We start from the raw sequence: 19,772 nt of genomic DNA, 5'->3' as shown, positions 1-19,772 counted from the left end.
CCCAAGCCATTCTTTGATTCTAATTCCTCTTCTGGCTTAGTTTCAGCTTACTTCGGGAATGTGGAACAGGGCAGGTCTGACTGGTGCCTCTCCTCAGAGCTGGTGCTTTTCCTGAGTGCCCTTAAACAACTGTTCATTATCCTACTCAGGTCTACCTGATGACCCCACAATCCCAAAACATGGTGGCAAGTGGGAGAGATTCTTGTGTGAAGAGCAGCTGGTGGTGAGTGAAGGCACATCAGCTGTTGAATTGTGTGCTCATGCCCTTAGAGGTGCTTTTGTCTGCTTCAGCCAGGGGAAATGGAGTTGCCCTGATGAAGCCCACATCGCTGTCATTCCTTTTTACCTTTCTCAGGCTTTTTCTGTAAGTTTTAAACAAGAAAGTCAGTGTGTGGTTAATCTCACCGCAGATAAATGGGTTTGGTGGTGTATCCAGTTTGTAAATAGCTTAATTTTTTTCCTCAGAGTTGTGTGGGTGGGAGTCCTGCAAAGCCTTGGTCAATGAGAAGAGTCCACTTTCCTGGATGGTCCCCTTGAACAGTTTTCATCCAGGATCATCTATATGGTTTGAGTAAAATAATAGTTTTCTACAGATGCTTGTGATTCTAGATTTTATTATTGTGTTTGTGCTTAAGAGTCTTATTTCGCAGAGACTGCTCAGTTTCTTTTTTTTTTTTTTTTTTTTCTCCAAGTACATCATTTCTTTGTTTATGCTGCTATACCATTTTTACTTTAGAGGATTATGAAACTTTTTCTTGTTTGGCCTAGATACTTTGAGGTGTTACTCATTATGATCTGCTATTGCATGGAAGAGAGCTATTTAATTGAAACTCAATTTGAAGGCAGGGTAGTCATAGTGTATCATTGCTTACTCAGTTTCCCTCAAAATTGGGAGATCCCTCTATCTGCATACAGTTTATACGCCATTAACAGTTAGGAACTTGGATTTTGGGAAAAGAAGCCTTTAGAGCTCATAGCTTGTTAGGTACATGTTGTCCTGCGAGATTTGGACAGTTGTTCCTGAAGAGTGATTTATCATAGGGTGCCCTCTGCCACTAGAGCATGAGTCACACCAGGCATCTCTCATGTGACAAGTATCCACAGCCTTTTCCCTGTAATCCTTTCACTCCTCCCATCTTCCAAATACTTTTGTTACTGCACGTAGCCCTGTTTGTGCATTACGGTGCGTGCAGTGATGATGCCGTTTTGGAACACGGCTTATGACCAGTACTAGCAGCACGGCTGTGCGGTTTGTGATGCCTACCTATCAACCCTCTCTGTGGGTCCTAAGTACTTAGGATCTGCTGTCAGTAAACCTGCTTTTGATTAGCTTTTATTGCATGTTGTAGAAGCAGTTATTCAGTCATATTTTATATATTACCTTGAACTTTTTCCAGTGGCCTAAACACACCCATTAGGGTTGTATAGACAAGACTTCAAATTTACTCATACCGTCATCATAAAGTTTCCCAGAAGAGGAACAAAACCAGAGTTAGTGAGCTAAATTTTGCATTTGGAAACCAGCTATATGTAAGGACAGATGAGTGCTGTGTGGATGAAAGCAATACTTGAGATCTCTGCAGCATAGATACTGGAAGGAATCCAGACATTTGGATTGTTGAATCCTCTTGTTTGCATATCACTTACTAAGCAAAGTTGTTAAAATTATGCTCCTCTGCTCTTATTATAAATAAATGAGACAAGTAAGAGCATCGCTGTTGAGGATGTCTGTTTCTTTGTGAAAATCACTTAATACTTCATATTAAAAAAAAAAGAAAAATTCAATAAGATGATGAAACATTTGCTACAAGAAAATGCCATTTTTCTGAAAGTTACTGAAATTTTTCTTCAAGCTTTATTGTCCAAAGCACAAGTAACAAAATGATCTAATTAGCTTTCATAATTGCAGATTTCATGTTTAACAAGTTGGACTAGTGAAATGTGTACTGTGACAATAATGGGGGGGGGGGGGGGAAGGAGGATTCTTGCAGAAGACTGCTATTCCAAGAAGATGAGTGCTAATGTAAGGATCATTTTTGGGGGGAATAGCTGGTGCTGCAGATGTTTTGTCTAAGCAGAAAGCATATATATTTTCTGTTAATGTCTAGACTTGTATATGAGATCCGAGTTGTAGCTACTTGAGGTGCCTACAGAACTTCTGCCTTCTTTCTGTATCTTAGATACTTTGCTTAGACAGTTGCAGGCAGCAGCTCTGTGTTGTGGGACGTCTGGGTATGCAACTTGTTTTATCTGTTCATCTCGGTATAAATATAGAACGTAAAACCTATGGAAGGTGACAGGAGTTCTTAAACCTGGCATAATTTTTACAGTGAGGGTCATGAAACTTTTAATTTTCTATTGAAATACAGTGACTGAGGACAAAGCGTTTGTCACATATTTCAAATACTTTTAGGTCTGAAATCTAGGGAAGAAAGCAGCTCTGGAACACTTGATGGGGACTTTTATGTCGTGATGAAATATCTCTTGACGGCAGTTGAGGAGTAGCCAGCATTGTTTGACAAAGCAGGTCAGAGGTGACAAGAAGAAATTTTTAGCTTCTTTGCAGCCAAGGTATTCCTTTAAAAAATAAAACAGAATTAAAAAAAAAAGGGAAAAGCTTATGTTCTTCAGTGGCGGCAATATTGGACTTTTTTTTTTTTTTTTGAAAAATAATACAAGACTAAAGAATGCTTAAGAATAGGAAAACTAAGGCAGGAAGGAATCTAGACAAAGTAAAACAACTATAGTAGTGTATTTTTCTCATGCTACTAAAGAGCATTTGGGGATCTCTTTATAAAGCTTGTGTGCTTCTCTGATTTTTACTTTCTCTTTTTTTTAATATATTGTGGACAAGTATTTTCACTTAGGTAGAGGGGCGGTGGGCAATCGTCTCGAGTCTAGTGGCCTCTAGCTAGGGGCATTAGAGTGCAGGACCCTGCACTGTGATTGCACAACCTGGTAGCCTGGTAGGTTTCTATTGCGGAAAACTGCCAGGATTTCAGTTGTAGCAAACCAGAACGCTGATGTTTCTGATCACTTCAAAAGGTCTTATAACAGACTGTTCATGAAACACACAGGATGGTACTTTCCTGACAAAGCATTCAGAGAAGTGGTATGAAATCTTTTCCAGCTCTATTCTGATACCTAGAACTTGAGAATCAGACTTTCGAGGAAGTATAGCTCGTGTCGGCTATACATTTTTTGAACTTCAAGAAAATTAATCACTAAGTGGTTTATAGGGAACGAAAACAAATAGCACGTAAGAACTTAAACCCGTTCCCCTCTCCAGTGGATCACACAGTGTTGGTTCTGTCCTTTCCTGTTCTTGTGCTGGGAAAATTTGTGTTGCAATTTGGCTAACCAAAGCTGTATTTATATTATTCACACTCTTTATAACTGTGTTGATTTTTTTTGTTCAGGATTTTGCTGTTTGGAGAACTTGTATTAAACGTATATCTGAAAGTGCAAATTACTCTTGTTAAAGAAAATGCTCAGCCATTGCTAATGATGTTTCTCTGCAGAAGCTGACAGTTTTCTACAGAATAATTATGAAATGTTACTGGATGATGAAAGCTACGTAGTTGTTACGATATACAAAGGACAACAAATTACTGGCATTATTTCAAGGCTTGATGCAGCACTGCTTGTTGAATAAACGTTCACGCAGTTTTGCCAGACTTGAATCCTGCTTAAGGTGGAGGGGGAGGCTGGCAAAGTGCTCAAGAACGTAATGAAAGCCAAAGGGCAGAAGAGGCAACTTTTCTTGCCCCTTTCCTGTTCAGGTTAGTTCCCGGATGGCTTTTATTAGTTGCTTGCCCATATAGTCAAAATTGGGTATCTTCTAGTTGAGGATACTTGCGTTACATATTTCAAATTTTCAGTTTAAAAAATACAGGTTTAATGGGCTATTTATTTGCACACAGGTAGCAATGTCAGTTGGCAATGGCGTGTCAACGATATGTTTTAGATAAACCTCTCTTTCTAACTCTCTATTGAAGTTTCTAGTTATAACTGCTTTTTGTGATGCTATTTTCTGAAAGCTTGAAAAAGAACTAATTTCCCAACCAATTTTGAAATTTCCGTCTGGAAAATATGTTCTGTCAACGTGGCAGAAACCAGTGTGTGTCCCTGTTAGTTAACTGCTTCTGTGAGCGTAATCGTTTGTCAGTTACATGCATGCATACTTGCAGCAGTCTCTTAACAATCTTTTGCTGCAAAAACATTTATTCTTTTTAAATGTTGCAAGAAAAATACAATCTTAATGCATGCCATTTCAGGAGAGTAGATTTAAAATCCAGCCGTCTTTCTCATGTAGATTCTAGTGGTAAAGATGTACTGATAAAAGACCTCGTAAAGTTTCACAGGGGAAAACCCTGGTGTGTATTTGCCTTTCAGGTTATCCTTATATTCTGCTCGTTGCTTTTTTGTTGGTTCCTCAGCTACGTGGTTGGTTTTAGTCTCTTTGAAGGCAAATGGAGTGAGTCTGAGTATGAGAGCATTTCGTGTTGGGAGACATTAGACCTTTTTGTAGTGACACTGCAAAAACAAGATGTCACCTACTTTTTGCTTTGTATTGGTGTTTTTTTGGTGGTTTTGGTCAAGCGTAGTGTATGTTTCCTGCTCAGTCCAGCAACTGCAGTATTTTGGAACAATGAACTGTGTCTGGAGGCTTACTTGTTATTAAATGATAAGTAATGAAATGATGAGTAACTTCTGTGCAGTAACACTTTAGTATTTTTCTCCGTTAACTTCTAAGCATAAGTACTGATCAGTGATCTTAATCCAGGAATAAAATGCTGTAGTCTCAATAGATTTTAACTACATTTGTTCTGACATCCTTAACACTTCATATCTGTTCTTAGTTATAGACTTGGTTTTTACTTAACCGAAATAGTAACCTGCATAATTTAATGAAACATTGATCTGCTTTCAAAAAGGAGTCATGATTACAGTTGAGCTAACTGTGCAGAAAAAACCTAACAACCAATCAAAAAAACATAAAAATATCAGGTTTTCTAAAAGTGACTTGTAAATTCAGTCTCTCCAGTAAAGTGAGGAAGATTCTTTTGCTATTCTTTTTTTGAAGTTTTAGAAACCAAAACAAAAACTATGGCTATAGTATTTCAGTAACAGAGAAAGCATGCTGAGAGAGGTTTTGTCACAGCTGTGATACTACTTACAAAGACATTTTTAATTTGAGTCTGTACACGGATATTTTTACTACATAGAATTGTAAAAATGGATTGAGTTGCATCTGAATCTTACCTAGATGGGCACTTTCTAAAACTTCAGTGATATCTGTAATAAAAACAGGTGACTTACATAAGCATACTTAAAATTGACCCAAGTACATGATACCAGACCATTGGCTTTTGCTATAAAGGTGAAACTTGTAACAAGTATTTTCTGAGATGGTTTTCTAGTTGTGAATGGGAGTGCATTCTTTCCTCAGGGTATACGCCAAGGCAATGCTATCATTTGTTGTCCAAACACCTTCTGCTACAATTAGAGAGCTAAAATAGATTTTTGTGTTGTTGGTGTTCTTGAATGGAACTTACTGCAGAAGTTATTTTGAGTTTTTTTTTTTTTTTCTTGGCTGTGAAATGCCTTAATGTAATATTTCAAGCTGTATCTTGAATCAACTTTGACATTAGCATGCATATATATATTAGCATGTATCTTGGGTGACCTTTGACCTTAGCATGTATATTTATATGCATGTATAAATTTATAGGTTTCCAGGGTGGGAGGGCAGGGGGGAATGCATCTTAAGAGTCTAAAACTTAAATTAAAAAAAAAAAAGTAGTATCCCTCTGACTCCTGAGTCTGGCAGGTACAGTCAGATAAGGGTCAGACTAAATTAAAAATCTCTGAGAAGTCATAATTGCATCTTTATTAATGGACTTTACGCAGAAGCAGAATGAGCCAGGGATATATTGCTCTAAAGGGGGGAAAATACAGGGGTTTAAAATCTTTAACAACAATTTTAACTGCTTATATACGACAAACCCCTGCAAATAATAGTTAAATTAGCCCTGTGCTCAGCTGTTTTTACTTGTTGCTGTTTAAATTCTAGTACAGGCCGTTAGCAGTTCATGGGGTATTTCGTATTTCAGCAAATTCCTTTCTTCTAGATATTTTGTTGCTCACAGTTGGTGAATTTGTATTTCCACTGCTTTTTGTAATCTTAAAACATTGTGGAATGAAAGACTGCATTTAGAACTTTTTTCTTTTTTTTTTTTTTTTTTTCCTAAGCATAACAGTCTAAGACTGAGACTCTTAGCAAGCATACCGTTCTGTTAATATTTCTGGTTTTGCTTGAGGAATTGACCTTTTCATAGCTGATGAAATAGAGTAACCCTATTTCATTTTGTATGTTAAACTCTCTTTCCAGAAACTCTTCTTGTGTTCTGTAAAAACTAATGCCTGGGTGGTTGTTTTTTGGTCTATTTGTGTTTGGGTTTTGGGTGGGCATTATGGTACATGTAGGTAAAATAGAGGGAAGAAGAAAATTAAAAACTTAAAATGGGCTTTTCTGGAAGAATATTTGATGCCGTCATTTCTGCTGTCACCGGCCTCTTTTCAAATTATTTCCATGGTTTAAATTGCAAGTGAAATGTCTCAGTGCAATCACAAAACGGAGGAGCTCCAGGAACAGGTCTCAGGCAGGGAAATGGTGGTGCTGGGTGCTGTGGGGTCTGCTCCCGCGGCCAGCAAGGGGCTGTTGTTGGGGGTGCGGTATGGTTGTGACACGGATGCCACCCGTGGGAAACTTAGAGCTGTGTTCATTTTGAAAGCCACAGCTGGGTCATCCATGTACAACTGTTCAGGAAAGACGCTTGTTTTGTCAGGAAGTAGCACTTCCTTTGTGCTTTTACAGAATAGTATAAGGTTTAAATTTTAAGAAAACCTCATTTTCATATAGCGGAAGGTGTTTCAAGATGTAGCTTTCAAAATAACTTGGAAAACAGTTTCTCTTTGTGTTTAAAGGAGGAAGAATAATAATATGCTTTGAGGCATGAGACAGAAGGATTGATCTAAATTTGTTGGATTTTTGAGCTCTGATTTGCAGTGATGATCTATTGTTCTACAATTAAAAGCTGAAAAGTCTATTTCACTCACAGTGACTTTCTAAATGGGATTCTTTTCAACTGTTTCTATTTACTGTTTCATTCCCAGTTAAAACTATGTTGCAAGGGTTTTGTTTCAGAATTGAACTTACAAATCTGATAAATGCTGTAAACTCTGTCAATGACTTAGTTGGTTTTCGTTAGTTTCTTTTAAAATATTAATGATCAAGATTTAAAAGCGTAGTCTGAAGCCTTGTGTGGAGCTGTCAGCTTTTGCTGCAACTTCAGTTCTTACACTAACTAATTCCTTAAATAATTGGGGATTTTAGTGTATAAGGTCTGTAGCAAAGTTTGGGGGTTTTTTTTGGTGTGTTTTTTTTTGTTTGTTTGTTTCATAGATTGCTTCCTCTCATGTTCTGTCCCAGAACACCCAGGCTAGAGACCCTTCTCTGATTATGATGTGAAAGTGAGTCTTGGTATTTGTTGAGAGGGGCACTGACTCAGCTTTCCATTTTGGAACAGTCATGCCAAATCTGGAGGGCAAGACCGCTGCATTTTAGTTAAGGAAATGTATATATACTCCTTTAAGATTTCTGTTAAAGGAAATGGATGAATACATACTTTCCTATTTGAACATTTTGAATACATACTCTCTTATTACTCGGCAGTGTATACAGACCATGTTAAGAGAAGCTGAAATGACGAGCCTCAACTGATTCAACACCTTTCTTCCTTGGAGTAAATGTTTACAGCTGTTTCTTTCTTAGTGGCTGGCCTTTCATATATGAAGTCATGGGGGAGACTGCTGTTCAAATATTTAAAAGTGGGGTGTGATTCAGGGGAAGGCGGGATGAAAGCTGGGACCTACGTACTTGGCTCAGCCAAGAGAGAGGCAGCTTGTGTGAGCAGCTATGAATGGGCAGATGTGTGTGTGATGAGGCAGACAGTGAGTCAGAACTCAGCCTCTTCTGAAAGAATGCGTTTTGCCCCAGCGTGCTGGGAAAATGAAAAGAGAAGGGAGGGGACTGCACCGCTTCACTGGGGGCTGGTGTTTTCTGGGGGCGGGTGGGGGGGTGAAGTTGGGCCAATCGGTGGTGGTGAGCGTGCCGATTTGCGAGTCAGTGGGTGGTGAGAACTATGTGCCGTCTCTGGGGAGGAAATGGCTTGGGTGCTTTAGGGAGAAGGAACGCTTCTGTAACTGCAGGATGTGTGGATGGAGTGTACAGATAGCATATCTACAGCACATCGGTTAAATACCCTGGTGTTGTGAGATAAGGATTTACTAGAGGACTAAAATAGGATGTGAAACTGAGGTTTTGCCTCTCGTGCTCAAGTAAAGCAGCTTTTTTTTTAAAGTCATTGAGAATTGTCCTCTGCCTGCTTCACTATATTCAAATCAAGTTTGGCTTTTAAAATATGACTGAATGGTGTTACAGGAGCCAAGCCCCTGCCTATTTTTACCAACAAAGTTAAGTCCCATTAGTTGGAGTTGGAGGAGAGGCTTGCTCATTTAAATGCGGATGAAAAGAAATGACAGATTAGTTGAAAAAGGAAGGTGAGATGCACTATAGAAGCTGTGGCACAGAGGTCTTTGAGACCAAGCCAGCTGGTAGGCTGAAAAAACACAAATGCAGCTCAACAACTTGGAGCCTAACATATTTGTGCAGCACCTTCCCAAGTTTATTTGTGTTATGATGCTGTTCATCTGCCATCCAGATAATCTGCTCAGAGATAAGAGTGTTTACTCTTGCTGGTGGTTCAGTCAGCAAGCAGAGTATTTGTTCTAACACTAAAAGCCTGTTTCCAGTGTAGAAGTAATATGTTTGCTTTTCTCGTTTAAAAATTTCTAATGCTGCCTTGATTTGTAGTAGGAGTTTGAAATTAAATGGAACTTCTGCATAATAGCCACCTGAACAAAAATTCAGCTGGTAGAAGCCAGTTACAACTGCAGATTGCAGTATGTTACAGTTTGCCTAGGTCTCAAAATCTAACAAGCTAATTAGCTTTGGCTGTGCCAGTGTGTGGAAAATGAGGGTGCAAAATGAGAGAGAATTTCTCCTTCAATGTGTGTATAATAACACTTAACTTAGTTACACAACCATCTATTGTCACTGTCAAAAAAGCCATACCTCCTTTGGTTCATAGGAGGGACCGTACTCTGAAAGGAGACAGCTGTATAATATATCTTTTCCTCTTGTATGTCTCTAAATGGTGTTTCTTCATGTAGCATTAAATTTGTCCACTGAATATGAAATTGGTAATTGCCTGACTTTCAATCCTTTATTTTTCCTACCACTCTCTAGTGCTTTTCATCTAAGTGTCTGTGAGTTTGGCTTCCAGCTATTATTCTGAAAAGCAACCCAGGGTGTGGGTAAGACTTATAAAATTATACAAATGCAGTTAATCTGGGGTTAGCAACAAAACCTTGAAACAGTTGTTCTAACAAGGACCTTTTATCTACCTTTAACCAAATTGTGTAGCTCAGTAATACTAAGGGGGGAAGTTGGGGTCTTTATAGAAATAATGTGGCTTTTGTCTTTGCTGTCTTACTGTGACTGTCTTAAGGTAGCTTTCAGAATAGAGAATTCTGGAAGTTTTTAAGACAACTTTATGCTGGATTTTGAGGTACCGTTAACAGATCGCATGCTCATAGGCAAGAGCAGTAATTTATTAATAATTCTATTAAGTTTGGAAATTGAAAGGGAACCAGCATGGTTTTATCTGAAAAGAAGGAAATATGTGGTTAAACGGTTTCGGGTACAGTCCTAGGTGGTTTCCATTCTCCAGAAAGAGGAGAGGGGGGAAAAGGAGTCTAAATTCCTTTCTCTAAAATAAAGGAAGAAGCACCAGTATGCTTTATTGTGTGTCTTAATGAGAGAAAAGTTCCTGCGTAAGCACATGTGGCTTCAATATGAATTATAGTAAATTTGAATTACAATATAGTAATTTCAAAATTCAAGTATCTTGCTAAGGCGTTCATCCTTTCAGAGGTGAAAAATGTTTATTATCTGAGTTTCAAAGACCTACTGAATGCAGTGGTGTAAGGCTTTAAGGGCTCTGATTCCAGAGCAAAGGCAGAGTACTTTATCAGGAAAGGTCAGGCTGCGTGCCAGTGGTTCACAAGCTGCTTTGTCAGCAGCTCAGCTGTTGCCCAGTGTGCTCGGGGCAGATAGTAGCCATCAGTAATCACATTGGCTCTGTCAACTTGTTTCCCTTTTCCTCTTTGACTTCTGAAGACTTTCACAGAATTTCCAGCATTGCTCGGGCTTCCAGGTGATGTGTAAGGCGTTGCATTTGAAGTACTGAACCCACTGTCTGCCCTGGGCTATGAAGTATGCACGTAATGCGCTTGCAGCTGCAGTGACCCAGGCAATGGAGCAGCTGCTGAGACGAGGCAGTTAGCAGCAGCATCATATTCCTAGTCAAAAAAAACCCAAAATGGTCTCCTTCTGGGCAACTCAAAGCTAGATTTTGTCATCTGTGGAAAGTCCTATATGACTTTTGATTTCCCAAGCTTTTGTTGTGGGCCAGAAGCATAGGGAAGGCTAGGTGAAAGGGAAACCCTAAATGAAGATCAGCAAAATGCTTGTTTGCTTCCATAAAAAGTAACTGTCACTAGAGTACAGACTGTTTTGTCTTTACAGACTCATAGTTGGGTTATGCTGCTTTTTTTCCCTCCTTTTGAATTATTCAGCATTCTTAGAAGAGAATGACTTGATTCCAGTAGCCTCTTTAACTGTCTTTCACTTCTAAACTAATTAAACGCTTCTATTACATCGGTGGTGCATCCTTCGTTTATTTCTTGCGAGATGAATGAGTGAAGACTGCTGAAAGGGAGTAATGTTGTATTTCGTATGTTTGAAATGATTAATCTTGAAATGAGGGCTGTGGGAGGTGGTTTCCTGGTAGTCCACGTCTTACTCATGCTGGTTCTGACGCCTCTGCTCGCAAAGGCTGTTGGCTGGTGTATCTGCACCCTGTGTGGTGTGCTGTCATCACGGAAGACATAGGTGTGAGGACTTGCACAGCTAGTCTGTGAATACAAGGACCAAAAACCTATCCGTGCTCTTCTTAGTGGAGACCCTGCGATGGGAGAGCTGATACAAAGAAGGTGTGCTTGAACTGACCTTTATTTTTTCGTTATTGAGCTACTGCATGTTGTACTAATTCTGGAGTATGTCACTTCATGCTGAAGTGTGTCAAGTTGTAAAAACCAAGCTCAGAGATAAATGTGTATTTTCTTCGAGAAACAACATAACGTGATACCCACTAACAAATAAGTAACTTGTTCCCTTTCTTCCACTTGTGGGTTGCCTTTTTGTGTTGTTCAGTGCTTAATTTTACCAGGACAGCCTTTGTGTAAGGGAAGTTCGCCTTCCTTCTGTACCTCCTGTAACTCTTTGCCTTTCCTTTTTCTGCTTGAGTGCCCTTAGCTGGCAAGTGTGGAATTGAGCAGGTAGGCACAGTCGGAGTGCTTTCAAATGTGTTTTAGCGCTAAACATCAATTATACTTTGCTGAGGGGGATTAGCCAGAAGATGAATTTAGACCTACTAGAGGAGATGCTGTGTGAAAATCACCCCACTTAGCTGGACCACTGCTGAAGACCAAAAAGACTTGACAGGATTTTGAATGTCTAGGCAGTCTTTAAATCTGAAGTGGGCACAGGCATGCGTGCATGGTTTGCCTCTTTGGCAATTCAGCATAGACAAACTTCTGTTCTGTGAGGGGTTTGACTTGCCAAGTAGGCTGAAGTAACTACTGAAGGTTGATTTTTTTTTTTTCTTAACAATTTAGGTAATTTTGCTGCATTTGGTTTTGTTTTGTGGTTTTGTTTTTGTTTTTTTTTTTTTATAAGGCTGATGTCATTAAATATAGGGTGTCAAACTCATTTAGTGTTGTATTTGCTTCTTTTTAAATTTCCTGTGTGGAGATTAATCTCTGGTCTTTAGAAGGGGAAATACTTCTGCTTTAAATCACTGTATCGTCTACCATTATCTAGATGCAGGGTCTCAAGCTTATGCATTATTCCTTGCTGCAGCTCAAGGCACTGCGCACGCTGATGCTGTAGATTGTTTTTGATCATCTCGTGTTGCCTCTTTTGAAAAGCCTTTCACAAATGCTAGAGTAGACACAGGAAGACTTTTATTTTTAGTGTGGTGTGTATACAGTGTATTTTACTAAACTCTGACTAGTTTGTAAATTTGAGGATGACTGAAACTGGTACATGTTCTTTCTTGAAAGAGCTCATGTATTGGAGTAAAACACAGTGCTTCTTGGGGGTAGAAAAGCATGTGTTCATTAACCATTTAAATGTGCTGTAAAGGCTCCTCCCTGTCTGGCGCTGTGCCACTTTCTTTGTGACACGAAGGTAAGCTGACAAGAAAAAGAGTTACTTTAGCTGAAAGCAGTAAGAGAATTCTAACCAAATCCTGGTGCGCACTGGTTTATAAAATGAGAACACAGCTTTAATTTGTTCCATCCAGTACAGTAGGCAAAAGTTACAGCACTCACTCGATTAAAATGAGTTCTTGGAAAGGAGGCAGGAGGAGCTGTTAAGTGGAGTCTTATGTTACCAGCTGGTTTGGGTGTTCTTCTAAGAATACATATAGAAGCTTCCTGCATCAGTATTTTCATTGTGCACGCATGTGTGTAACTGCTTTCAAATTCATGGCATGTGTATTGCTTTTATTTCAGGTGTACTTGAAGGCACCTATGATTCTCAATGGTGTCTGTGTAATCTGGAAAGGCTGGATAGATCTACAGAGACTGGATGGTATGGGCTGCCTGGAATTCGATGAAGAGAGAGCACAGGTAAGACGGTCTGCCTGCTGTGCCTTAAACATTTGTTTGTCCTTCTGGAAGGAAACACGCAGGCAGGTAGCAGTCGCACATTCGAATTTCACTTTGAGTATAAATAAATTCCAAAGAAAACTTGCAGCACAGAAGTTCAGAAATATGTGATTGCAGCTAAACTAGTGTTTTAATTCGTTCAAAATGCTGGGGGCAGAAATCATCTGTAGTTTACAACTTTGTGGGTGATTTAGCACTAATGCTACGCTACAGAGTAGTAAGCCTTAAAGTATTTGAAAAGTTATGTCTGTAACTTGACACAATTTAACTGGCAAGTCTATTCTCTCTGTTTATTTTAGGGTGTTTGGGTTTTTTCAAGTAGCTTTTTGGTGTATTACATATTTGGGGGAGGATGAATAGGGTTTTTTCACTTGTTCTCTAACAGTTGTGGACAGTCTGCTCTGTTAGTGTATGGTAGCTTTGGAGAACTTCCTTCCTGTCTACCTACTTCCTACCACCAAAGTGACTGTCTAGAAGCTGAATCTTTGGACACACACAAGAGTGGAGTAAACAGAGAGGAAATGACACTTTAAATGCATATCACATATATAAGTTTCACTTACACAGCTGTAGGGTTCCTTAATTTAGTCAGACTTGAGACAGACCTCCTTTGCTTTTGAGATGTAGCTTGGTAACAAAGCTACTTAACTGATATTAAAAGCTGCTGCACCAGCTTTGGGTGGGCTGGCATGCAGATCACCTGCCTCTGCAGTGTAGTAACTGCAGTTGGATGTAGTAACATGAGTTACCAGAGCTACAGCTTATGATCTATACTTTGTGGTGAACTCCGCAGTTCATTTCTGTAGTCTGATGATTTAGAAATGTTAGAACTATATGAAGGCATGGTCCAAAGTGCTTCTGAATACAAGGGTTTGTTAAGCATGCAGAGAAAAGGAGGAGGGTGAGCAATTTCCTGCAGCCTTTTTTTTTTTTAACTCCCCAAGTTCTGTATTGGTACTCCAGCAAATGATTCTTAATAACTTATTCTGTACCTGTATATAGCCATTTTCTCCTAACTTCTCTCTGAAGACTTCTTCTTTCACCAAAGACCATCATGACTTCCCCTAACTTTTCTGGAAACTTGAGTAATTAATTTTGAACCACTGTTCAATGTCCCCTAAATGGTAACTCTGTCTTTTTCAGCTTGATAGCATAATAAAATTGGAGCTCTTTCTATCTCCTTCCTTCTGTTCCAACTTACTCGTGAATAATTGGACTGGCTTGTGTGGCACTGGTGGTTCCCTTTGTCTTTCTTTGTTACACCTCATGTGTGTCATACATATGGGTGATTTTTACAAAAACCTAATATTCACACAAACTTTTTCCCAGTTACCTTTACTTTCCCTTTGTGCCCTCTGGTGAGTTGCTTCTGCCAGTTGTGCACTGGAACTGATTTAAAGAAGGACGCATTTTCTGTTTCCACTGTCTGCCTCTCGTTTCCAGCCCTCGCTTCCTTGGGGTTTTCCTTTTAGTCTTCTACAGACTCAGCTGGTCACTACCTAAAGAGTAGGAACCCTCTGATTCCACCTAAATACCAAGAGCACTCCTCTAGTCCAGGCATGCAGAACTGGAGGGCATATTGATTCTTTTGTTTCTGGTCAAGAGCTGGAAGTATTCAAATCAAAGTTTATATGGAGATATGTATAGTTGCAAGCTTTGTGGTGCCTTGCCTCTTCCCAACTTAAGACAACAATTTGCACATTAATGAGATCATGTTACTGTGACTGTGTTCTGGGTTAAATAGAAGTACTTTGTGTCAAAACTTTGAAATAGTCACAGCGCTGTGTGCTTTCTTCAGGATGCCTAGAAAGACAGGGCATGCTGTTCTGAGAATAGTCACCTCTTGTTAATCTACAAGAAAAAACATGGAACCAAGCTTTTGCTTGAATGCGACTATTCGCTGTGGCCTTCCCTCCTTCCAAAGCTGGATGTCGGTGCATTGTGCTGGCTGAGTTCCTGTTGCAGCAGCGTGTTCCTTGGAAAGAAAGAGTAACTGCTGCAGACTCCATTGATTAGAAGGCCTTCAGACAATAATGGCTTACACAGCAAGGTCAGCTGTAGACCCCTGAGGACTGTGCAAGACAAATCCCAGGGTTTTTGATCTATGACTCTTAAGTTTGATACATAACACTAAGTCACATGACTTCTGATCTGAATCAGGAGACTGATTTGGACATGCACTCAGAAGGAGATAGGGTCACACTCTTCCAAAATTGGATAGTTCCTGAAAAAAATGAGCACCTTTCCAGAAAGGAGGGTGGTAAGGTGACCTTGGGTTCAATTTTTCTTTTTAATTTCCCGATAAATATTTTTGCATGCTCTTGGATTATTTTAGTTTCCTGATGCTGTCTTAACTACACTTAGGAAATCCTTTTTGTTGTCTTCGGAAAGTATTTGTGCACTGAACATGTGATTTATTCTTTTTTTTTTTTTTTTTGTGAGGGGTGTCTGTGCTTTGTTGACTTTTGAGTACAGGGTGCTGAGCTGGAAGTATTAACAGTGTGGATCTACAGAAATATGTTTGCACTCAATTACAGGTCTGTAATTGTTCTCAGTTTGTGCTACTCGGTGATTATGAGGCGGTCATTGATCATCTTATTTGCTACAGTAGTAGTACCTAGAAGTTTCCAGCATCATAAGGCGCTATACAGAAAGGCACTACACAGACACAGTTCTGCACCCTTGTATTTGTTAGTATTGTAAACAGTTGGGCAATCTTTTACATTCTTCAGTTTCCTTTTTCCTGTATCTGTCACTTTGCTTCCTTTTTAAAAACTGTTTTAATATTGCTAGTGGCGGTTGACCTAACTGCTGACTTTGATCCCAAAATAACACTGATGTCAGAATGGGTTTAGGTGTCTCATACTATGCAGTGTAGTGCCTGTGGTACCCACTGTCTTTTTGTAACAAGAGGTCCTATTGGCATTTGCACCCTCTGATACGCACCCCTTACTCCCACTTTCTGGAAGGCTTGCCTCATACAAATGTAACGCTCTTGGATTTTCCTGTCTCTTGCCACTTCTTACTAACTAATGTTGGGATCAGATGAAATTTTTCTGTCCCGCCACACTTCGGAAGTTATACTGTCCTTCACCAGGCCCAAAAAATATTTTAGGAAGAAAAACCACATGCAGAACAATAAAGTACTTTAATTCTAACTTTTAAGCTAGTGTTCTTTCTATTTAATTCACAGCCTATTAATGTCTTCCTACTAAGCATTTGTACTTTTTGTTACGGGAGGTCCCAATTCAGCTGCTTGTTCAGACTTCAGTGGACTAACACACACAAAGCTCTACAGAGGCACTTGAATATCTTCCCCACTGCTGAGGGCTGAGGTTTCCCCGGATTTGATATTTATCTTGAGTGTCGTTAAAAAAGTGTTTCTGTCTTCAGTACTTTTGGATCTCTTCTGTAATAGAGCATTCTTGTTATGTAGATTCAGTGGTTATAAATGGTTGTTCTCACAGTCTTTTCCTGCCAGGCTGCTGAGGGGGGATATGTGTATGAGTGGGGGTGTGTTTAAGCTTCTCTCTTGTTTTTTGTTTGTTCTGGGTTGGGGGATTTGTTTTGTTCTGTTCTCACATTGATGTGGCTCATGTTTTGCTTATTCTTCTTTTTCTTAGTAGATTCATACTAGGAACATTTTTACTGATTAAAACTAAGATGGATAAATGATTGGGTCTCATACAGATGAATTCGCTAGGGTATAATTACTAGATTTGAGTGACATTTGAAAAAAAGTTTAAATTCCTGTTGTACAAGATCCTGATATGTTTGTTAATTTCTGGTACAACATATCACCAGGGGTAGAACAGAATTATATTTTTCTCTTAAATAAGTTCTGATGCTTCTTTTTTTTTCCTCCTTTTCTCAGCCAATAGTAAAGTGTTTCAGCTATCAACATGTGTTCATTCTGGACGTCAACATACTGATTCTTTTCCTATGAATTTCTAATTTAGTTTCTTTTGATTATGACCATTTCCTTAAAATATTCTGGCTGAGGCTATATGTTATCCTTTTATTTCATGACCACTTTAAATGATGGTAAAATGCAAAAACTCTTCCATTAAGAAAGTCTGCTTTCATTTAAGTCTGTTTCTTTTTTTTTTTTTTTTTTTTAAAGAGGGTAATAAAGACATACATAGCTTTTGTAACATAAAATAAGGCAGCTTTTCTGTAGTCATCTGGGAGATGAGCTTATCTGTTTTACCTCTATCCTTCTGCATTATTAAAAACAAACTTACTTTCTGCTGTCTGACCTTGGTTGCTATGCATTGCATGAACATTAAGGTAGCTATAAATGGGCCAAATTGTACTCTTAAAAATAGTAGATAGTGTTAAAATGTTATATTATTGGCAGCTTTAAACATTGCCTTTCAACATAGCTTTCTGGGGACCTGGCTGTGCAGAGTTATTGATTGACAGATGTTTGTATTTAACTGTGTTAGGCCACAAGAGGCACTCATTCACATCATTTCATAGAGTAGCTTCAGGCTGCACGATTGTGCCGACGGCAAAAAAGGCAATTTAACATTCTCTCAAACTAGGGATGCTTTATCTTAAATTAAAAAATGTATGCACTTAATCCCTTGCTATATTAAAATTTAGTTGGGCGCTCAACATGTTTATGTCCTCTAACTGTCAAGGTTATTGGTTTGGGTTTGGTTTTTTTAAATCTTTTAACTTGAAAATAACATTGGGGGTGGGGAATCATAAGCAGAGTTAGTAGTAATTATAGCTGAGGAGTTACGAGGAGGGAGAACCAATACAGTTTATCCCTTACTGTTTTGTGGAACCTCTTCAGACTTGACTTCTCCATCCTGAACGTTTTAAAATTCTGCTGGTGGATAAAGCCATCTATTTTCATTCTGGGCAAAATATGTGCTGAAAGGTCTCTTCAAGAGAAATAATTTGTAAACCAATTAATAATAGTTTACATATTAATAGTACTCTATTTAAAACATTTCCTAATAGAAAATATGGTTTAAAGGATTTTTTTTTTTGAGCATTAGCTTATTAAATCTATTCCTGTACATAAGCTATTGTTGAAAATACGCAATGGGGCTGTCAAAAACCTGCAGGTTTCTTCTGCATTGTATGGGAACATGTACAGATCAGTGGAGAAATAACTTCTGCTTTGCACTTCCTTATGCATCTAAATTTAAATAATTTAAATGATGCATGAGGATTACGCATGTTCATACTGATGCACCTTCAGCAGCTTTTGATAAAAGGGGGGATTTATTTGGTTTGTAACTTAGATAATACTTTTTCTAAATGAAAGCGAACTAAATTACCATTATTTATATAATGATGCTAGTGAACTGTATCTAGATATACCTGTGAATACTGTCTTCAAAATGACTTTTATAAGGAGAGTAAAATGTGTAGTGCCTCTTTGATGTAACTTTTGAGAATGCCTTGGTTTTAAAAAAACAGCAGCATTTTAAACTACTTTGGAAAAACAGTTCTCCTTTGAAAATGTATTTTAGTAGTAGCTGCGTTGCGTCTTTGGTTATCTCCACAGCAGTGATGAAGGTGAGTGTTATTTCATTAACCTGTATTGGCATTTGCTGGAACTCATCTGTGTTCTGGCAGATTCTGTAGGACACACTTGTCTTTGCTGCCAAGTGATCCCTAATATTCAAAAGAAATGTGGTCTGGTAGAAACGAGGGTAGCCTTGTGTGTCACTCTGTGTTGTCTGGTTTGGTAGCAGGAGGATGCATTGGCACAACAAGCCTTTGAAGAAGCTCGGCGAAGAACTCGTGAATTCGAGGATAGAGACAGGTCTCATCGGGAGGAAATGGAGGTGAGGGTTTCACAGCTGCTGTCAGTAACTGGTTAGTACTTTCCCAAAACTTTAGATTGTTTCTGTTTATTTGTCTGTTTGTACGGTGTTGTGTATTTTCTGTTTTCTGTTCAATGTTGTCATATAAAAACTGCAGAATGCGTTGTTTTCAACTCTTGTAAAATGAATTTCAAGTTTTTGAAGCTTTGATGAGAATTGTCTGATTTTTATCCTTTTTTTCCTTTCTGTAGATGGCCTTATCTGTGGGTACTTAAGCTGTAATGAAATGTTTGTTCAGAGAGCTGCCATCTCTCTCTCTCTCAACTGATACGTTAGTAACAGAGAGGGATCTTTTGCCCCATGCATTTCTCATTAGCACAGGAAAGGCTTCGGGAGCTGCAGGCGCATAATTTTGTAGCTTGCTGTCCCATATTGTGGGAAACATCAGCGGTGAATTTAATCAGATGCCACAGTCTGCTTTCCTGTACAGGCTAGTTTTATTTTCCTCTCACCTTTTTCTTACTGGCAGGGAGTCTTAACTCCTCTGTTTCACTGGTGTAGTTCCTCCTGTCTTGTTCTTTGCTTCTTTAGGGCCCCGCAGTCTTGAGTCTTGTTCTTTCTTGATGAGAGCAGAAATTACTGGGATCAAGAAGAGAGGAGCCAGAAAAGGGAATGGAAACCAGCTGCTCTGAGATGTCAGAAAGGCAAGAGCTGTAAGAGGAGGACGAGCAATACATAAGGAGAGTTGGCAAGTTAAGGCAGGCTGTAGATCAGGCAGAGAATAGGGAGAAAACAGAAACACTTTGAATTTCTTGCCCTTACTAACTCGTTTTCCTAATTCCTGCCTCATCAGTACAGCCTGACTGTACTATAATCAAATGTGATCAATCTGCTGCTTCTCGGGTTTTTAGAAAATTCAATTATTGTTCTTGCTAAGCGACTCTTCTTGTGGCATCCTTACTGATAATTCAGATGATTAAACAGGTTTTCGTCCCTTCCAAGTACAATTGGAAGACAGTGAGAATGAGAGGGAGAAAGCAGATGCAGAGAATAGTACCTCTC

At 39.0% G+C, this 19,772-nt stretch overlaps 1 protein-coding gene across 4 annotated transcripts in view; it reads left to right on the top strand.

The window, feature by feature from the left end:
- The window catches only part of CBFB (core-binding factor subunit beta), a 45,257-nt gene that overhangs the window by 10,686 nt on the left and 14,799 nt on the right, over positions 1–19,772 (top strand). For 2 of the 4 annotated variants that reach the window (XM_082489161.1, XM_082489158.1), the window contains exons 4-5: positions 12,766–12,882; positions 18,636–18,731. In XM_082489161.1, coding sequence (XP_082345287.1) covers positions 12,766–12,882; positions 18,636–18,731 — 213 coding nt within the window. Of the gene's footprint in view, positions 1–12,765; positions 12,883–18,635; positions 18,763–19,772 lie in introns of all 4 variants that reach the window. The other 2 variants (XM_082489159.1, XM_082489160.1) reach the window with 2 other exon arrangements.

Source organism: Vanellus vanellus, assembly GCF_965231255.1.
Source record: "Vanellus vanellus genome assembly, chromosome: 12".
Lineage (NCBI taxonomy): Eukaryota > Metazoa > Chordata > Aves > Charadriiformes > Charadriidae > Vanellus > Vanellus vanellus.
Note: the sequence above shows the minus strand (reverse complement) of the source record. Positions and strands in the feature narration are given on the sequence as shown.